Here is a 21,455-nt window from a genome sequence, read left to right as displayed (position 1 = left end):
TTATACAACCATACCCTATCGTCCTGTTGAAATCCCGTAGAATTAGCTCTGAGGTCGTAATGAGCTTTCATCCGGTCACTGGCTAGCGCAATCTTACTTCTAACGGCCTTATGAATGTCCAATAATCTTTCCTTCCTAGCGATTCTTTCGAACGACAGTCCAACGCTATCCTGTTCCATTTCTTCCCCAGATCGAGTACTTGGTCTTTGTCTAGCTGCGCAAATCTTACAACGTTGACACCATTTCTTAACATCTTCGCAATAATCCACCCAGTAAAAACGGTCTCTCAGCTTACTCAAGGTCTTGTTTACTCCAAGATGGGCTCCAGTTTTACCACCGTGAATTTCTTCCAATACCTGGGTGACTTTCTTCCTTGGTACCAGTAACTGAGTTGTTACTGTCCTGCCATCCGCACTTTCCCACGTGCGCTTTATCAATCCATTCTCAATCACCAGTGAATTCCACTGAGCCCAGAGAGCTTTGAAAACGAGCCCTCTGTCCGCAATATCCTGCCACGGTGGTCTCTCGCCGTTACCTTCCTTGAGCCGTAGTATTGCTCCGATGTCTGGATCTTCCATTTGATCTTTCCTCAACTGTATCGTCGTCCATTGTTCGTCAGTTCTCAGTTTAAAATTCCTTACTCTGATAGTGCTTTCGCGATGTTTCATTTTCTTGCCCAAAGTAGCTCGTCGTCGATCTGGCTCGTTGTCGATAATTTGTACCCGTCCTACACGGCACCCAACGGTTTTCTCTAGTTTCCCGAACACAGTCTTCTTGGTATCACCAGGTATCATCACAATTTTCGATAATATTTCTTCCATATTTCCTGGTCTCTTCTCTTTAGATACAGAAAATTCCTCATTTCCGATTTTCAGGATGTTTCTATGGTGATCAAACGAAAAACCATGTTGACTGATCACATCCATACCCATGATAAAATCATCTTCAATGTCCGCCACTAAAACGCTATGCCGAAACTTCAAATTCCCTAACTCCAATTCCATGAAAGCCTCTCCCCGTACAACGGCCATTTCCCCCGTAACTGTACGTAAATACACTCTTCTTCTAAGAGGCATCATCTTCAATCCTCGCACTGAGTTAGTCTGCACCAACGATACCATAGCGCCTGTGTCCACAGTCATTCGATTTCTTCTACCATTGACCTTCCCGTTGATCACCAAACTGTCAGCGGTTTTTCCTAGACTCCTAACGGAAAACATCCTAGGGGCTCTGTTTTCTTCAGCCAATACTCGCTCATTAGTGTTGATTTCCGGGTGCCTATGTTCTCTCGATGGTAAACGGAATCGCATTTGGACGCGGCAATCCCGTTTGATGTGGCCATTCCTGCCACATCTATAGCAACTTATGTCCTGGGATCTTCCGATGTGCCGATGTTCTCTGGATGGTGAATGGAATCGCATTTGGATGCGACAATACCGTTTGATGTGGCCATTCCTGCCGCATCCATAGCACCTCATGTCCTGGAATCTTCTTTGGTTCTCTGTCTGGGTGTTGTTGACTTACTTGTTTATTAGTAGCTCACATAGTTTGTCGAATTTTCTACACATCTCCTCCAAACTTCTGTGGGTACTCTCGGGCTGTTCCTCTACCGTTACCGATCTTATCTTCGGTCTAGGGATGGCGCTAAAAGCAGCTTCGATTTCCAGCGCCCTGACCAGTGCTTCGCTGCTGGTAGAAAATCAGGATATTTGCAGCGCCCTCTGCGCCTGATAAAGCACTGAGCAGCGAGTTCCTCCCTAAATCCTTCCGGTGCTTCAGGATACGCTAGGTGTACCAGCCGACGTAAGTCTGCTTCAAATTCCTGCAGACTCTCTCCGGACCTCTGCAGGCGTGTCTTGATCTGGGCCTGGTAAAGCTGACGTCGATGTTGGTCACCATATCTTCTGTCCAGTGCAGCAACCAATGTTTCGTATTCCTGCTGTTGGGCTGCAGGAATAGTTTGCAGCAGTTCCAAGGCAGGGCCACGCAGCGCGATGACAAGTGCCGCTGCTTTGTCCTGGTCGGACCATCCGTTGGCAGCGGCGGCTGCTTCGAACTGGCGGTGGTACATCGTCCAGGTGGTTTGTCCATCGTAGGTCGGGGCCTTGAGGTTTGCAGTTCCAGGAACGCCAGGTGTCCTTGCTTGTGCCTTGGTCTTCTGTAGGTCCTTCTCTAATTTTTCCATTTTCTGTTGAAGGCGCTCCTCCAGATCTTCTACGGCTTCTTGAAGGTGTATTTCTTGTCTTTTTTTCAGATCTTCGAAGTTCTTTTTAAGACGATTTTGATCTTCTTGTCTTTCTCTATGACGTCGCTCCTCCAAACGAATTTCTAAATTACCTAATATTTTCTCAAGTCGGTACTGTTCTTCTTGTTTATCTTGTTGTCGTTGAATTTTCAAATCTTCGAAAATGTTCTCAAGCCGGTCCTGTTTAATTTCTTGATTTTCTAGAATTTTCAGTAAGCGGTCTTGTTCTTCTGCTTTCTCTTTTTCTAGTCGGGCTCGCTCTTCTTCTCGTTCTTTACGGAGTCTTTCTTGATCTTCTGCTTTTTCTCTTCTCATATTCTCCATAAAATCGCCCAATAATTTGCTTACTTCCTCCATTTTCTTCGCCTGCTCCCTTGTACCAACCATAAAAATACTCTAATTCGGTCTAAAAATCTTCTAATCCACTTAATTTCTTCTTAAAATTCTCTTGAATCGCACTTCCGACACCAATTGTTACGGATTCCGTGGGTCCACTATTTAAACTCACGATAAAATACTTAACGAATTTATTTGTTTCACTCTGTACACACAACTTATACTATTTACAACACAACTTATGCAACTACTATTACTCTAACGGTATTTCGCTGTATTTTCAAACTTCAGACTTCAGACTTCAAACTTCAAACTTTAAACTTGTCCAACTGTCAAAGCGCGGGCCTTATATACCCCCTGGCGGTTGTTTCTAGATTTTTCTAAAGAATTCTATAATTTTCTTTACTTTCTGGCGAATGCGCCAGGTTCCTTCCACATTGCGATTTTTTAGCAGTATGCAGTTATGCAACCAGTAATACACCTTGACAATATTTTAATTATTACAGAATTAAAAAGTAGATATAAACCTATAATTATGTGACAAAATTAGCTAGGTGAAATCAAATGCTCAAAATGCTTCTTTTCTGTACTGCATAAAATGACCGTCTTTTAAAAGATCTTTCCATTTAAAAATGCATATGTGGAGTTCTACTTCGAAAAGCAACTACAATCATTTCTCTCATGTTGTCGACATTAGTTGGTCGAGTTTTGTAAACACTGTCTTTAACATATCCATATAAAAAAGCCCAAACTAGATAAAATCAGGAGAACTTAAGTATTCTATTAATTCTTTCTGATGTATGATAAGTTTGCAATTTCGGCAAATTTCTGAGAATTTTTTTTTGTTTTAACTGACACAAAATGATAACTAGTTGTTAAAGTTGGACTAAAATTAGATAGCTATGTTAAAGTAACGTCAGACATACCACAGCCACCTATATTTTATCAAATCATAAAGATCTACTGACACTAAATCATATAAATGAAAATATCTAGCAAAATCTTTATTTGAGGGGTAGGCAACCTTAATAGTGTTTTGAAGAGACATGAATTCCTTATTGAATATCGGAATAATATACCGGGTGTTCCATTTAAAATAAAAGGGTAACTTGCTTTTAAATGCGACCAATGTTCCATATTAATCTTGTCTTAGCCTGTATGGATCAAGTTTTAATTTGATTTAAAGTACAATAGTTAATTTAACTACATAATAAAATTATATAAAGATTCTTGCCACTTAACTGCTAATATAGAAATTTAAATCTACGCTGTGTTTGTCATAATGCGGATCAACCTGCTCTCACTACCGGTTTCGGAGCCCTACTCCATCATCAGGTGAGCTTGGGAGATCCACAAAATGACAACCACGGCGCAGAGATAGTTAATTCCGACTTGTCGGAAAGTATCGGTTAGATATTAAGTCCCGATCGGGAGATAGCGGTCTGCGTGCAATGGTAGTACTTTCGTACCACCGAGGCAACTATCGATAGTAAAAGGATGGTAAAGGCTTCTTTTTTCAGGCAAGCCAAATTATAAAAATAGAAAACAAATTTCTTGCAGTAGAGGTATATAATAAAATTATATAAGGATTCTTGCCACTTAACTGCTAATATAGAAATTTAATTCTACGCTGTGTTTGTCATAATGCGGATCAACCTGCTCTCACTACCGTTCGGGACTTAATATCTAACCGATACTTTCCGACAAGCAGTTAAGTGGCAAGAATCCTTATATAATTTTATTATATACCTCTACTGCAAGAAATTTGTTTTCTATTTTTATAATTTGGCTTGCCTGAAAAAAAAAGCCTTTTACCATCCTTTTACTATCGATAGTTGCGCCTCGGTGGTACGAAAGTACTACCATTGGACGCAGACCGTTATCTCCCGTTCGGGACTTAATATCTAACCGATACTTTCCGAGAAGTCGGAATTAACTATCTCTGCGCTGTGGTTGTCATTTTGTGGATCTCCCAAGCTCACCTGATGATGGAGTAGGGCTCCGAAACCGGTAGTGAGAGCAGGTTGATCCGCATTATGAGAAACACAGCGTAGAATTAAATTTCTATATTAGCAGTTAAGTGGCAAGAATCCTTATATAATTTTATTATATACCTCTACTGCAAGAAATTTGTTTTCTATTTTTAACTACATATTAGGCTATACCGGGTAAATTCAAATTTAGGTAGCTTTTATTGTAATTTAAAGATTGTTCTCTATTTTTAGAAAATGTTAAATATGTCAAAAAAACCTTATCTTATAAAACTCGCCCAGAATCCGAAAATCAATTAATATATAGGGTGTTCCATTACAAAAAAGAACTTTGATATGTGACTATTTTTGGGGACACCCTGTAGAACTCTCTATATTTTTAAAAAGTGTTCTGAATTAACCTACATATATGCTCACAAAATTTCATTTCAATACAAACTGTCATTCTCCTTGGATCCTCCGCGTCGTATGAGAGGCGCCACCCAGTATACAGGCTGTTTCCAAAAACATGTGCTATCTCTCGTGGGGAGATTCCTCACGTAAAAATAGGATTTACTTTTCATATCAACATAGGTCCTATTCTGCTTTGTTTCGTAGTTACATGGTGTTATAGTATTAATATTTTTTCGATTTAGTATAATTTTCTTTCAAGTACTTTTAGTGTTCATTTTTTTTCTTTTACACTCAAAATTATACAGGGTTGTTCACCACATACGACACGGAATATTATAAAATAACTAAACGATTAGATTTTTACAAATTGGAAGTTTTGGGTTCGTTGAAGGACTATTAGAGCTACAATTTAAAAATATTTTTACAAGATACAGAGTGTCCCAAATAAATAAAGAACATTAAAATTGTATTTTTTTAAATGGAACACCCTGTATATTATTACATTTTTAGTTTCTACGATTAAAATAAAGGTAAATATGATTAAGGTTTATTACACTTAAACCTTACCGTTTTTGAAATATTTTCAATTTTGTGAAATTGCAGTATAAATTTTAAGGCTTCATTTCTCCGAGGGTATCAAAGTTTTTAATACTAAATATTTACTGAAGTTTATTTATTGATCAGTTATTGTATTGCAATAAAAAAAAAATTACTACCTTATATAGAGTGTCTAAATATTTATTTTAAATAATTATTAGCTCTAAACGGCAATAACTTGTTTAATTTAAATGGAGCACCCTGTATATTTTATGAGAATCAGATGCACAATTTAATTGTCTATCAAATTGTATTATACCATTTTTTACCCATCTCTTCAAGTTTCCGTAGAAAATGCATTTTCTTGTAATTTAGAACTCATTTATTAATATACCCATGGAATACTGATATTTTAGATTATTTTTAAAGATGTACCAAATTTTTAAAGAGTAGATACTAATATTAGGGACTTCTTGAACGTCGTTTAAGCATTTTGCCTTATTAAGGTTTGCCTTATTATGACAGGTACGCATGCGCAAAAGGATATTTTTAATAAGGGGACCTTAATAAAATACTGCCTGCCCTTATTTACGTCTGGTTACCATAACCCGTTAAGGAAACTTAATTTGCCTTATTTTTAACCATAACCTAGGTTTAGGGCGTTAAAAAGAAGAAAACAAGAAGTTTTGTTTGCGTTTTTTTGGTTATGTTATGTTTTGAATGACAAAGGTACGGTACGGGTTAAGATAATTTGTGAAAAGTACCAAGCGAAGTATTTATTAGTACCTAGTTATCGTAATAAAAAAATACAAAGGCATAAAACGTTCAGAAGAGTAAACAACACAACGGTAAGTAAACAAAATAAACGGTTATTTCAATTGTCGATGTCGACGCTTGTCAATTGTCAATATTCAATATTGTCATTTGCCAATTTAACGCGTCAGAAGTGAAGTGCCCTCCAATAACTCATATATTTGACACAGAAAATAAGACATTCCTTATTAAAATAAGGCATTCCCTTAATAAGGCATGACCTTAAATTGCCTTAAACCACCATATTCAATAACTCCCTATTGTCGATATAGTTCGTTTATTTCATTAAAAAATAAAAAAAACTGTTTAAATATTTGTTCAAGAGGACCAATTCATATGATTCCAGTATTCAAACTACATTAATTGACTGTTTGCGTTGATTAATAATAATTGCTCCAAATACTAAAACACTGAATTATGTATGTGTATTAGAGAGTGTGGTAAAAAAACTAACACCTTAAAAATGATATTTCATTTTTTGACAAATGATTATTTATAACAGAGACGTTCATTTTCATAACTTATTATTATATTAATTTCTGATTGAAATCCACATTTATTTAGAATAATTTATTAACGAACACAATTAAGTATGTAATTAATTAGTATTTGGGCGGAAATACTGGTGGTATACTATTTAATTAATGGTATACTCTTTTATAAAGATTTAAATAGTTTTCCTTTTGCATACAAATTGGCTAGTAATATTATCATTTTACTAAAAGCGATAATATTACTAGCCTGTACATTTTGTACATTTATTGTTTTAAAAACAATCTAAAATGTCAATATTCCATGGGTATATATATTGATAAATGAGGTCTAAATTATAAGAAAATGCATTTTCTACGAAAACTTGAAGAGATAGGTAAAAAGTGGTATAATACAATTTGATAGACAATTAAATTGTGCATCTGATTCTCATAAAATATACAGGGTGTTCCATTTAAATTAAACAAGTTATTGCCGTTTAAAGCTAGTAATTATTTAAAATAAATTTTTAGACACTCTGTATAAGGTAGTATAATTTTTATTATTGCAGCACAATAACTGATCAATAAATAAACTTCAGTAAATATTTAGCATTAAAAACTTTGATACCCCGAAGAAATGAAGCCTTAAAATTTATACTGCAATTTCACAAAATTGAAAATATTTCAAAACGGTAAGGTTTAAGTGTAATAAACCTTAATCAAATTTACCTTTATTTTAATCGTAGAAACTAAAAGTGCAATAATATACAGGTTGTTCAATTTAAAAAAATACAACTTTGATATTTTTTATTTATTTGGGACACTCTGTATCTTGTAAAAATATTTTTAAATTGTAGCTCTAATAGTCCTTCAACGAACCCAAAACTTACAATTTGTAAAAATCTAATCGTTTAGCTACAATACTCCGTGTCGTATGTGGTGAACAACCCTGTACATGCGAATGTAATTTTGAGGGTAAAAGTTTCTATAAGTGAGACATATTTTAATGCTAAAAAAGTATCAACATATTCACGAGGGACGTGCATATGGGTTATCACTAGAATATTTTTCTAAAAAAAGCATGTACGCCACTGACTTTTTTTCTCTTGTTAGCGAATTAGTGTAAGTCCCGAGAAGCTTGATTTTCATGCATCCGTTGTCGGACGATAAGTTGATACGATATTACTTTTATTGGTAGATTTTAAAGACTTTGATTGGTTAGAAAATAACGCAGTTTTTAAATTTATTGCATTTTCATGCCCCCGTTTATTGGATATACGTTGGTGTTATTTTATATTTTCGTTTCCATAACGATTTTGCTATTTTACTTATATTTTTATTAAGGTTAGATTAAATTTGTCAAAAAAGTGTCAAAACGTCCGTTATCATATGAACGGGTCCGTTGACGGGCTGAAGTAAGTTGTTTTTTTGATATTTTGTGGATATCGGCGTCCTTAGAGATAAACGCAGTTTTACTAATTTGCCTCGATGTGAAGAAATTAGTACTCCATTCATTCATCATCAAAAAATATGAGAAAACGTTCCTATCTATAAACATGTGCATGGAAATGCATAGTTTTAAAGTTACAGGATGTTAAACTTTGCTATCAAAAGAAAAAAGTCAGTGGGGTACTTGTTTTTTTTTCCAAAAATATTCCAGTCATAACCCATATGACACTTTTTTAGCATTAAAATATGTAGCACTTACAGTAATTTTTAACGTCTGTTTTTAAGTTCAGAATTTCATTCGAATCACTGACACGAAAAACGGACACCTTAAAATTTAGATGTATTTTAAAGTTAAATATATTTTGTTCTAGTGGGCCGATTTTAATAATTTTTAAGTAATTTGCAGCTAAATTATTTTACTTTTTAGTACCTATCGCTTTCTAAATTAAAAATAAAAGTTTCCATCTCTTAATTATACGAGGGAAAATAAAATGTTGATATTTTGATAAAAGTTTGAAACACCCTGAGGAATATGTTAACAAAGCAAGGATTTTAAAAATCGTTTTATCATCTAAAGATCTAAGTACGTTTTTTCTCGATAGTTTGTTTTTTGATTCATCTCAATAGCTTTATTTTTATTGGAGATATTTGCTTTCGAATAAGACAGTAACGATTTACAACAATTTTAGCATTGATTTTGAGTCCTCATCATTTAATTTATTGTTTTTGTGATGTCACTGTCATTGAAAAGTCATAGCTATTTTATTGTTTATTGACGTTTACTCTAGTAGAAATGGTTTTAAGTTCTGAAATATCGGCTATTGCTTCTTTAATTTAATTTTGGTCTTCAAATCATATCTGCTAGAGTAACTGCCTTAATGACCATAATAATTTTATTTTTCAATGACATGATATTACATAATCCATAAACACTTTTTTGTAGGTTTGTTGACTATGACTAAAAGCAAAGGCATGGTTTTATTAATAAGTAGTTTTTTAATATAAATAATACGAAAAAATGTTAGGGTCTTCTTCAAAAACGAATATCTCCAAAAAAAAGAGCTATTGAGATGAATCAAAAAGCAAACTATCGAGAAATGATACATCTAGATGATAAAATCATTTTCAAATTCATTGCTTCGTTAAAATACTTTACAGGGTGTTTCAAACTTTCACCAAAATACCAACATTTTGTTTTCCCTCGTATAATTGACAGATGGCAACTTTCACTTTTAATTTAGAAAGATATACAGTAGAACCGCGATTATCCGAGTCGCAATTATCCGAGCTCCGGATTAACCGATCCAATCTAAAGACCCTGATTATCCGAGGTCGCGCGTCTATGCTCTGTATTAACCGAGCTTCTAAAATATGCTATATGCATATTTACATATTTCCGTTTAAAATCGTTGGGACCGACGGGGAATCCACTTGGCCCGTTTTTTACCATTTTACGAATAATTTGATACCACACACTTGTCGTTATGAACCGCATGTTACAATTTCAAATAAACCATATGCGAAAATGTCAAAAGTTGACATATGATATGTCATTCTATTCAGAGTGTCATGTTCTATCAAATAAAGTAAAAAAAATACCGAGAGTGCCATTTAAAAATCAAAAGTTGTAGTCATTGCGGGTGAAACCAGAAGTGGTCAAAAATAATAATTGAATATGTCGTTTAATCCTAATTTATGTCATATACTGACAAACCAAATCTTGCTGTTTTATCTGAAAAAATAGCTATAGGGGTGAGCCACTTTTGAGACGCACCCGGTATATAAAATTTTAAGGTGTCCGTTTTTCGTGCCAGTATGTTGATATGAAAAATAAATCTTATTTTTACGTGAGTAATCTCCTCATGAGAGATGGCAAATGTTTTTTTTTGAACACCCTGTATAGTAAAATAGGAGTAACAAAAGGGCAATCGTAAGTAAGTAATATAGCTGCTTACTTCATCAGTGTATTCGTCAAATGGATCTAAGTTTTTCCTTAGTGTTCCCGAAAACAACACCGGTTCTTGAGGTATAATAGAAATAGCCGATCTCAGACGATTAAGAGAAATAGTAGCCGTATCTATATCGTCTATAACTATTTTTCCTTCGTTAATAGCTAATCTGAACAGAGCCATAATAATAGACGACTTTCCTGCCCGGTTCGCCCCACAATACCAACTTTCTCTGAACTCTGGATACGAAATGTTAAATCTTTGAGAACCGGCGCTTCACCGGCTACGTATCTTAAATTCAAGTGTTCGAATGTAATGTCTCTTTCTCAGGCCACGATTTTGCAGGGTCTCGTCTTTTTCGTCGCGTTCCGGAACTACGTCAGCATATTCCTTTATTCTTTCCACACAAGTCATAGTGTTCTCAAGTTCGCTCCATTGTTTCATTCCCCATTGGAACATTCCTGTTAAGTTTAGGGATTGGGAGATCGCCAGACCCACGCTACCTCCAAAGGTCTCTAAAAACAAAACATAAAAAATAAATATCAGGATGTTCCTTAATGACATGCTGATTAGTGATGAGCAAATGATCAAGACTTGATCGCCTGGTGTTCATCCAACCATTACTCGTAACGATTTTTACAAGAGACCTTTTTTACGTAAAAAATGGCGGAAATGTACATTTTTTCGCTCAATAGTGTAATATAGGTACGGACCATAGATTTAGTAAGAACAGATATCACATTGTGCATTTTAACCCGATCAAACAACCGGAGGTTGGCTACGTACTGTAAAAACCAACTGAGATAGAGAAGGCGACATTGCCACATCTCAAATTTGCGCCTATCTACTTAGTTTGATTTGCAGAAAAGGTGACTTTAAAACCTTCACCGGATATCAATAAATCTCAATTTCTTAATTAAATTAATAGTTTATTTTTAAAGAAGAATGCGTAATAATATGTTATTAACCAGAGGATATATGCGTTACTATTAAAGAACATGTTTACTGTTTAATGTGCTGAAACGTCTAGAACTATTGGCAACGTCGCTGCTAGTCTTCCAGAATGAAATGAGCCGTCCGTCCCACCACCCCTCGCGACGGCCCTTGGTCCGTTATAGCGTACTACGTTTAGCTTACGGTGTGTTTGAAGTCGGAAATAAGTCCGAAGTGAACTTTTCAGTGTTTTTCAGTAGTTTTTGCTTTTGTTTAACGTACTTTTGAATCTGCGAATTGTCAATATGGTACGACAGTGTCAAATGTGAAATAAGCTCAAATTACCCGAATTTGTCTTTTCACAGGTAGGTATTGTTTCCACCGTAATCGTACATAGGCGTCCCACAAGGGAGCCTCTCACAATTAAAATAATTTCTAATTATATTTGTTGAATTTTGATCTATTAAAACAAGAACGTAGTAGCCGGTAATTGAATTATAATTCGTCTCAATTACTACCTAACTGTTGTAGATCATAACAAATTTGAATATAAACGTTGCATATTTGAAACTTTATTATAATTGATTATAAGCCAGAAAGTGACATTTTTTTTAAATTGCGTCATATTTTGGTCATTATATACGATATTCTAAAGGAATTTTGCTCAACAAATAAACAAAGGAGTTTACCCGACCTTTTTTACATTTTATTGCTTTATTATGTCTTATATCTGCCCCTTCGGTCTTGTTTAGACAAGTTTTTACCACCGTACAATACAAATACCTCTTCCTAGAGTTATTTGTATGGTGCGTTTACCTTTTTTTAGAATGGGACGAACTGTAAATAATTCTTAGGCTACTAGTTTTATACATATCTATATACAGAGTGACCCAGGCCTCCAAAAAAGCTTTTTACCTATTACGTTTTTGGTTTATGATTTTTATTTCAATCTTTACATAAGATCGGAGCCATCGTAACGCACATTTTCAAAATATTTTTGTCAACATACAGGGTGATTCAAACCGCAATACATATGCTTAATACAGTTCATGAAGATTGGGACGTTTAACTAAAATTTGAATGTCTGATTAAGTTACCTAAGTAATGGATTTGTAAATAAACGTAATATTCATTATTATGCGACAGAAATCCCATACTGTAGCACACAGATTTGATACTTTTAGTGATAAATGCCCTCTATTGAGAGACTAAAATGTAATTGCCTTGTATCAGAGCCATCATAATACGAGAACAAGACCGAAAGTCAAATCTTGTCTTATATTTTCAAAAAAACACAATTTTCTCATTAAAATAAATATTGATTTTAGGTATAGGAAGTTATTAATAATACAAGATTAAACAACTACTAAATAAATCGTTACTTAATTACTAATTTGAAAATTTTTCTGAGATCAAAAAGGTAAAACTAAAACCCAAACTATCATTTGAGATTAAAACGGAAGTTCTAAACAAGAAAAATTTATTTATAAGTTTTATGTATTCAATTAAATTTGGACGAAAGAATTATTACTGGTTTTGCCAGGCAATTGTCTCAGAAAAAATGAATTTTTAAGTCAAAAAAGTCAAAAGGACAAGTTATTCTAAAAAGGACTGTCCTTTTCAAAAAACCCTAGGTATTTCTGGAAATGGAAATTTAATGGCAAATCTACAACTTTAGTTTGAAAATATGTTCCTGCCACCTATGATTACAAAAATGTCTAAAATGTACTTTACCATTGCCTCCATGTTCTAAAGTAGAACTCCACATATGTTTTTTAAAATGAAAAGGTATTTTGAAAAGAATCGTTTTATGCAGTTAATAGGAAAGGAAGCATTTTGAGCTTTTGATTTCATCTATCTAATTTTTGTCACATAATTATAGGTTTATATCTAGTTTTAATTCTGATATAATTAAATTATGTTTTAAACGTGTATGTTTTTATTACCGTTGAGTATTTTGCTCTACATCCCATTTTACTTTAATTTTTGTTAAATTAACAAAAGGTATATAATAGCTTCCTAGATTTTTTCAAATAAAAGATCTATTAACGCAAAATCATAAAAATTAAAATGTCTAGGAAAATTTTTGTCTGAGGGTTAGATTGATAACCTTAATAATATTTTGAAGATATATAAATTCCCCATTGAACACTGGAATACTATACTGGGTGTTTTATTCATTTAATATATAGGAGTAACTTGCTTTTAATAATTTGGTTTAACATACTATGGTTGTTGTAATTAAATATCAGGCTATACGGGGTAAATTAAGATTTAGGTAGCTGTTATTGAAATTTAAAATTTACCCTTCATTTTCACAAAATGTGAAATATGTCACAATCCTTATAATTTAGGCATAATATGCAACTTTAATAAAACTCACCTTAACGTTACAAAAAACACAACTTTGATGTGTAACTTTTTATGGGGACATCCTGTACAACTTTATATATTTTTTATAAAATGCTTTTAATTAACCTAAATATGCTCCAAAAATTTCAGTTTGATCTCTTTGGAGCATTCGCGTCGTATGAGAGGCACCACCCTGTTAACGCCTACATATTTTTTTTAATTATATAATATTTATTAACTAAAATATATGTATACAACTGTTTAAAAATATACAATTCAATAATATTGTTAAGCTTTATCTTCGTGGCAGTTGTTGGTGGCGTCCTTCATCTGCAACAGTTTGAAGACTTTTAAGATTCTCCCTGAGCAGATGGTATCGAAGGCATTGTCCTTTTTTTATAAATTAGTCTATGTCGTCTACGTTTATACGCTCTTCTCAAATATGATGTTTTTAATTTTTTTCTTAAAATTTTTATAATTTAATTGTGTAAATTCTTTTGGTAATATAATATATATTGTGGTAGTTTCTGTTGTTAGTTTTTGTGAAACTTTTTTTGAGTTCTCTTGGCTGTTCTGATGTCTGATTTTCTTCTAGTTTCGTAAGTGTGTATTTGTTTGTTAGTTGTTAGGGAAATATTTGTTTTTATTAATTTATTTTTGATTTTGAGTAAAAGTAATATATTATAATATTTTATTAATTGTCTTATGTTTAGTTCTTTTGTTTTTTGGTATACATCTTCTGTTGGTGTTAGTTTATCTAGGTTAAATAATTTTTTTGGTATTTTATTTTGTTGTCATTGTAGCATGTTTAAGTTTCTTTCTGTTATATTATTCCAGGTATTAATCTGTACTCTATACTAATATATAAAATCCTTAAGTGACTGACTCACTGATTAATCACGATCCTGCTCAAACCAATCAACGTAAGAAGCTCAATTTTCAATACAGATTGATTCTAGGGTGTAGAGGTTTGATAAGAAGGGATTTTTCAAAATTCCGGTTCCAAGGAGGTGAAACCACCCCTCAAATATTACTATATTTTTATTTAAAAAACGGTCAAGTTTCCGAAAAAACGCTTAAACACGTATATTTTATTTTGTTTTTTATATATCGTAAGATTTTTTAAAAATGTTTACAGGATATTTCGAAAAATCTGCTCATTGATTAATCACGATTCTGCTTAAAGCGCTTGACGTAAAAAGCTGATTTTTGGAAAACGGATTGACTTTAGGGTGTAGAGGTTCGATAAGAAGGGATTTTTCGAAACTCGAATTCTGAGGGGGTGAAACCACCCCTCATATATATTTCATTTTGTTGTTTTACATATCTAAAGATTTTTTTTAAATTTATACAGGGTGTTTCATAAAATATGACCATTGATTAATCACGATTCTGCTTAAACTGCTTGACGTTTAAAGCTGACTTTGACAAACGGATTTACTGTGGGGTGTAGAGGTTCGATAAGGAGGGGTTTCTCGATTGTTTTTTCTCATGCTGACATAAATGTGAGAAAATTTTATCCAGTTTGTATGTTAATGGATATTCTTAGTTTGCTTTATCATTACCATTACAAATGATTAATTCGACGCGAACAAAGTCGCGGGTACACGATAGTTAAATATATATTCCTTGATAAAAATAATGCATGATATATTGGTTTCTTTATATTTGCTGGTATTATGTTTTTAAGTTTCAGGAGTGTGGCAATTGTTCTGGCGTTTTTTTTTAACTAGGTAAATAGTGTGTTAATTTTAAATTAAAAAATAAACGAATTTTTGTAGTTGAATGGTGGAAATTGGTCCATCATATTGCCAGTTTTTTACGTGATTTATACTATACCTTCAATAATATCTCCAAGCCTGCCAAGTATCGCAACTAAATATCTCCGAAACCGTTCAACCAAACCCTATCTATAATCTCGCACATCGCCGGCCCTGCTTTACAATTAGATAATGAAGCTGTTTACATGCGTATCATCGCCGTTCCAAGGCGTCCCGATAATTAGAGTTTCGGCGAAAATTGGCCGAAATTTCCCGGATTTCCCGTTTGCGGCGAAGAGTTTTCCGGGAAAGGGGAATTGGTGGTAAGTGGCAACGAACAGGAAGGGCTGAAGAAAACTAAATCGGCAGTGGGAGACTATACTTAAGGTGATGTTGTAGGTTTCCTCTTTTTTGCTTCCTCTGAGGGCGATGGCATCTTTATAGCATGGTGGCTAGAAGAAACTGGAAGAATATCCTAGGATGGTAAATTAAGACTTTATTTTTTTGTTATTTTCGAAATGTACGATAATCGCAAAACAATTTCCAAGGCACGTAATCAGTTTTGAGTGGCAAGCGATGACGATAACGCTGCCAGATTGTGATGGATTTATGGGATGAACCTTAATGTAAAAGTGGGAAACAATATATTTACTATATCATTTTTTTAAAGATTTTTAACTTAATAATTAATGTTTTAGTAATTAATTGATTCGTTTGTTTTACAGCTTATATTAATTACATATTGGCAAAAACTAGTTCATTATGAAGATTATTCTAAGCGTTATTACGGATTATTTATTTATGTATTTTTGTACAACTTACAACACCACAAGTGGTAATGCAACAAGAGGGTGCCATTAATGCACAAACTAATAATTACAGAATTTACTAAAAACTAACGTAGAAATATCTTTGAAAGTGGCATAATGTGCTTTTCAATCAAACTTACTTCTCCGACTGCAATAGAGGGTAATAAAGCACCTTTATTGTCACGTTCTCTTTCAAAATAGTTTATCAGAGAAGCTACAGGCTCTTTGCTTCGACTGTTTAAATGCTTCGGCATATCTTCAACACACAATTTCAAGAAATGCAATACAAAAACTTAAAAATTTAGTTCTTAAAAGAACTGTTTGTCCTTAAAAGTACAATTTAAAAAAAAATACTATGAAAATGGTCAAAAACCGAGAATTACTCACAAAGATTCAACAACACAGTATTATACGAAATAATGACTAACATTATAATAATTGTTAAATAATAAACGACAGCGTTGCTGATCACAGCGCAATGTGACCAACATAATGATAATAAAATTCTATTTAAATGAATTTTTGCAGCTTTAATCTAAATAAAGTATTTGTTACAATCATTTGCTCTATAAAGTAAGATGAAGAGCTGCTGGGTAATTGAAATTATACAACAAATTTTTTGCCAAAATTTCATTTAGTCAGGTTTATAGGCTGTAGTGTCAATTTCTACCGTGCTGGCAACTGTTACTTTTGGGTTGGCATTTACATGTGTGGAAGTAAATCGCATAGGGATCTTATTAAGTCGGAGTGGGAGAAATGCGACCGATAGACCCGACGCCCGACGGTGTGCTGTTGCGGCGTTGCCGATACACCTTTCCCTATCAAGTAAAGTAAAATCACGATCGCAAACCGCTTATTTTTAAAAGACTTTTTTTAAGAGATAACTAGATAAAATCATTAGACATGTTTCTGAGCATCTGAAATGGAATCATAAGGATATCGTTAGGGTGTCATTTTTTTATAACAAGAAAACGTCAGTAATCGCGATAATTTAAACACTCAACTTTTTAACACGTAACAGGCCATAACTCAAGAACCACTTTGGATACTGAAACCTTTTTTATTTTCAAGATCGGATATTTTACAATATGTTTGCATAAGAAAAATTCGATAAGGTTGTTCTTTCCATTCAAAAATTGTATACAATCCATCCATTTACTTTTAGAGCATAGCAATTTTCACCAATCGTGTAATTTTTTTATTGATAAAGATTTTTACATACTGTCTACAAAGAAAATACAGCAGAAATATTAACAAAGTTCTTGAAAAAAAAAATACAATCTATTATTTCTAATAGATTTCGAGATATCGATTTTTGAATTCAGAGTTCTAATAGCGCGACCACTATCGAACATCCACTCAATTCGACTTTTTATTAGGAAATTAGCAGGAATAATATATAGCCAACGATAGACAACCAATGGACCCAACTACAAATAGATTATATAAATATGTGAGAGAGGGCTACACCATAATTGGAAATGGTTGAATAATCTGAAAACGATGATGATGATTCATTGAAATTAGTTTCAGTAAATCGTTTTAACATTTTAGTAACTGAAAAATCAATATTGTTTGGAGAGTACAAATAATTATTCTTGAACTGTTTTATTATTATACAAAACATAGAATTTTTTTTAGAATTTAGAATGAGTGGGAGGGGGGTTAATCACATCGACCTTACAGATCCATTGTGTCCCCCTTTCTTGAATCATAATTCATCATACAGTCCCAGGGCTTTGACAAAAGCCAGTATCTGGGACGGTTTTATAGAGGGTAGTTCTCCATCTCCAATATCAGTCGTACCAAAATTCATGGCACGAATGGTTGTTGTCTCGGCGCACTCAGTGATGAGGTGTACTGGTGTTTCCCCATCTTCCCCACAGAATCTGCATTCGCCGTTTCTTCTTAGTTTCAATCTACTGAGGTGTTCATTGAGGAGACAGTGTCCTGTTAAAAACCCCGTGACAATCCGAAGATTGTTCTTACTCAGACCCAGGAAGATCTGTGATTTTTCTTCATCATAAGCCCTCAGAAACTTCTTCGAGTGTCTTAGACCATTGGAAAATTTCCATTCCAGGTTGCGGATGGAATCTTCCAAGTTCTTGAGTTCCGCCTTGAGTTGGTTACCACTTGGAAAGCAGAACGGTTCTGGTTCAGTTAGTGGAGTGTTCGCTGCTTTCCTAGCTAGATTATTTGCTTTTTCATTGCCTTCTATCCCTTGGTGAGCAGGCACCCAGTGTAGGAGGACTTTGTTTTCTTTGCCTAATTTATTCAGCTTCTCTATGCATTCTTTGACCAATTTCGAATTGATTGATACTGAGTTGATCGCCTTTAACGCTGCTTGACTATCAGATAAGATGGCTATTTCTTGTTTCCGATAGTTCCTATCTAAGATAAGTTGTACGCATCTCTCGATAGCGTAGATTTCTGCCTGTAGGATACTAGGGTAAGTGCCCATTGCTTCGGAGTAATTAGCTCTCGGCCCAAACACTCCGATCCCTCTTCCCGTATTGGTTTTGGAAGCATCAGTATACCAAGTTATGGTATGGTCTTTTAACTGCTGGGCAAGCGTTTCGCTCTTCCAATCCTTCTTATTGCTCAATACTACATTGACATGTTTGTCAAAGTTGTACGTTCTTGGCATATCGTCCACTGGGAGTTGCAGGAGTGGTATTTCCTTTTTGAGGGTGTTCCAAGCCCCTGATCTGACAATTCTCCCAGTACTAATTCCGTTAGTGACCATTCTAATCATTGTCGCATTGGCATATCTACCAATGACAATGTGCAGTTGTGTTAGATCTAGAATGACCTCCATTGCTGCTGTTGGACAGGTTCTCATGGCTCCTGTGATGCAAACACATGCTAGTCTCTGGACTTTGCATAGGTTTAGCCTTGCCGTTCCTACATACAATACACAACATAACTAAACTATATTTGAAAATAAACACGCCGGCGAGCTGTAGCATTGTAAATGTTATTTCTCGAATCAAAATGGAGACGTGGCCGGCTGAGCACTTCCTTTTGAAGTTCTACAAAGTTCCGACATGGCAAAACAGCAAAACTTTGGACGTAAATGTATTAAAACACACATATTACAGTTCTAAATAGCTTTTTCTCCGAGTTTGTATTTAAATCGTCTTCGAGAATGGCCATAGATTAGTAAAGCGGTTCGTAAATATAATTGTACGTGCGTTTGAAGCAGTGGCGGAGTTCAAAGGAAAGAGTTTATTTTTTGATTGGATTTGGGAATGAAATGCATTGAAGGTAAAATTAGTTTTCCTAATTTATTGTTTAAATTAATTAAATTACTGTAGACCTTTGCAAATATGCAGAGTGTCGTTAACGTAAAATATAGTACTTTGTATCTGTCCTGCAGCTACGCGGCACCCGTAGTCTTCTGTTAGCCGGCAATTCTTGAACGTGCCCTATACAGGGTTGTTCACCACATACGACACGGAGTATTGTAGCTAAATGATTATATTTTCACAAATTGTAAGTTTTGGGTTTGTTGGTGGACTATTAGAGCTACAATTTAAAAATATTTTTACAAGATACAGAGTGTCCCAAATAAATAAAAAATATCAAAGTTGTATTTTTTTAAATGGACCACCCTGTATATTATTACATTTTTAGTTTCTACGATTAAAATAAAGATAAATTTGATTAAGGTTTCCCGCACTTTCATCTTACCGTTTTGGAAATATTTTCAATTCTGTGAAATTGCAGTCAAAATTTTAAGGGTTCATTTCTCCAAGGGTATAAAAGTTTTTAATACTAAATATTTACTGTGGTTTATTTATTGATCAGTTATTGTGTTGTAATAATAAAAATTATACTACCTTATACAGAGTGTCTAAAATTTTATTTTAAATAATTACTAGCTTTAAACGGCAATAACTTGTTTAATTTAAATGGAACATCCTGTATATTATATGAGACTCAGATGCACAATTTAATTGTCTATCAAATTGTATTATACCATTTTTTACCTATCTCTTCAAGTTTCCGTAGAAAATGGATTTTCTTGTAATTTAAGACTCATTTATCAATATACCCATGGAATACTGACATTTTAGATTATTTTTAAAGATGTACCAAATTTTTAAAGAATACAGATACTAATATTGTCGATATAGTTTGTTTATTTCATTAAAAAATAAAAAAAACTGTTTAAATATTTGTTAAAGGGGACCAATTAATATGATTCCAGTATTCAAAGTACATTAATTGACTGTTTGCGTTGATTAATAATAATTGCTCAAAATACTAAAAAACTGAATTTTGTATCTGTATTAGACAGTGTGGTAAAAAGTAACACCTTAAAAATGATATTTTATTTTTTGACCAATGCTTATTTATAACAACAGATATATTCATTTTCATAACTTATTATTATATTGATGTCTGATTCAAATCCACATTTATTTAGAATAATAACTTATTAACGAACATAAGTATATAAATAATTAGTATTTGAGCGGAAATAATGGTGGTATATTTAATTAATGGTATACTCTTTTATAAAGATTTAAATAGTTTTCTTTTTGCATATAAATGGGCTAGTAATATTATAATTATGCTAAAAACGATAATATGCCTGTACATTTTGTACATTTGCTGCTTTAAAAACAATTTAAAATGTCAATATTCAATGGGTATATTGATAAATGAGGTCTAAATTATAAGAAAATGCATTTTCTACGAAAACTTGAAGGGATAGGTAAAAAGTGGTATAATACAATTTGATGACAATTAAACTAATGCATCTATTACTAAAATACAGGGCGTTCTTAAAATTAAACAAGTTATTACCGTTTTAAATCTAGAAATAATTTGAAATGATTTTTGAGCACTTCTGTATGAGTGTGGTATTATTTTATTATTGCAAACTGTAACAGTTAAATATAAACTAGACCAGTAAATAATTTAGTAGTAAAAGCTTTCATCATACAGGGTGTTGAATGAAACAAAATTTACAACTGTTAATTGTCACAAATCCTGTAAAATATTTCAAAAACGGTAGGTTAAGTGTAATAAACCTTAATCAAATTTACCTTTATTTTAATCGTAGAAACTAAAGATGTAATAATATACAGGGTGTTGAATTTAAAAAAATACAACTTTGATATTTTTTATTTATTTGGTACACTCTGTATCCTGTAAAAATATTTTTAAATTGTAGCTCTAATAGTCCTTCAACGAACCCAAAACTTACAATTTGTAAAAATCTAATCATTTAACTACAATACTCCGTTTCGTATGTGCTGAATAAGCCTGTATAATATGTTAGATAGCATTACTTACTGTACAAAAATTTCAAAAACTGTTTACTTACTTATACAAAAATTTCAAAAATACCCAACCAGTTTTATTTTTTCAATATTTTACAAAGGAATTTACGTGTGATTCCGA

At 33.3% G+C, this 21,455-nt stretch overlaps 1 protein-coding gene across 1 annotated transcript in view; it reads right to left on the bottom strand.

Annotated features, from left to right (window-relative positions):
• The window catches only part of LOC115883590 (probable multidrug resistance-associated protein lethal(2)03659), a 32,249-nt gene that overhangs the window by 2,302 nt on the left and 8,492 nt on the right, over positions 1–21,455 (bottom strand). Inside the window, 4 exon segments of the mRNA XM_030901947.1 lie at positions 10,193–10,389; positions 10,392–10,508; positions 10,511–10,546; positions 10,549–10,701. Of these exon segments, the coding sequence (XP_030757807.1) occupies positions 10,193–10,389; positions 10,392–10,508; positions 10,511–10,546; positions 10,549–10,701 (503 nt within the window).

This window comes from Sitophilus oryzae, unplaced genomic scaffold (genome assembly GCF_002938485.1).
Source record: "Sitophilus oryzae breed Bouriz unplaced genomic scaffold, Soryzae_2.0 scaffold_1963_pilon_pilon, whole genome shotgun sequence".
NCBI classification, from domain to species: domain Eukaryota; kingdom Metazoa; phylum Arthropoda; class Insecta; order Coleoptera; family Curculionidae; genus Sitophilus; species Sitophilus oryzae.
This window is presented reverse-complemented; position numbering and strand designations above follow the sequence as displayed.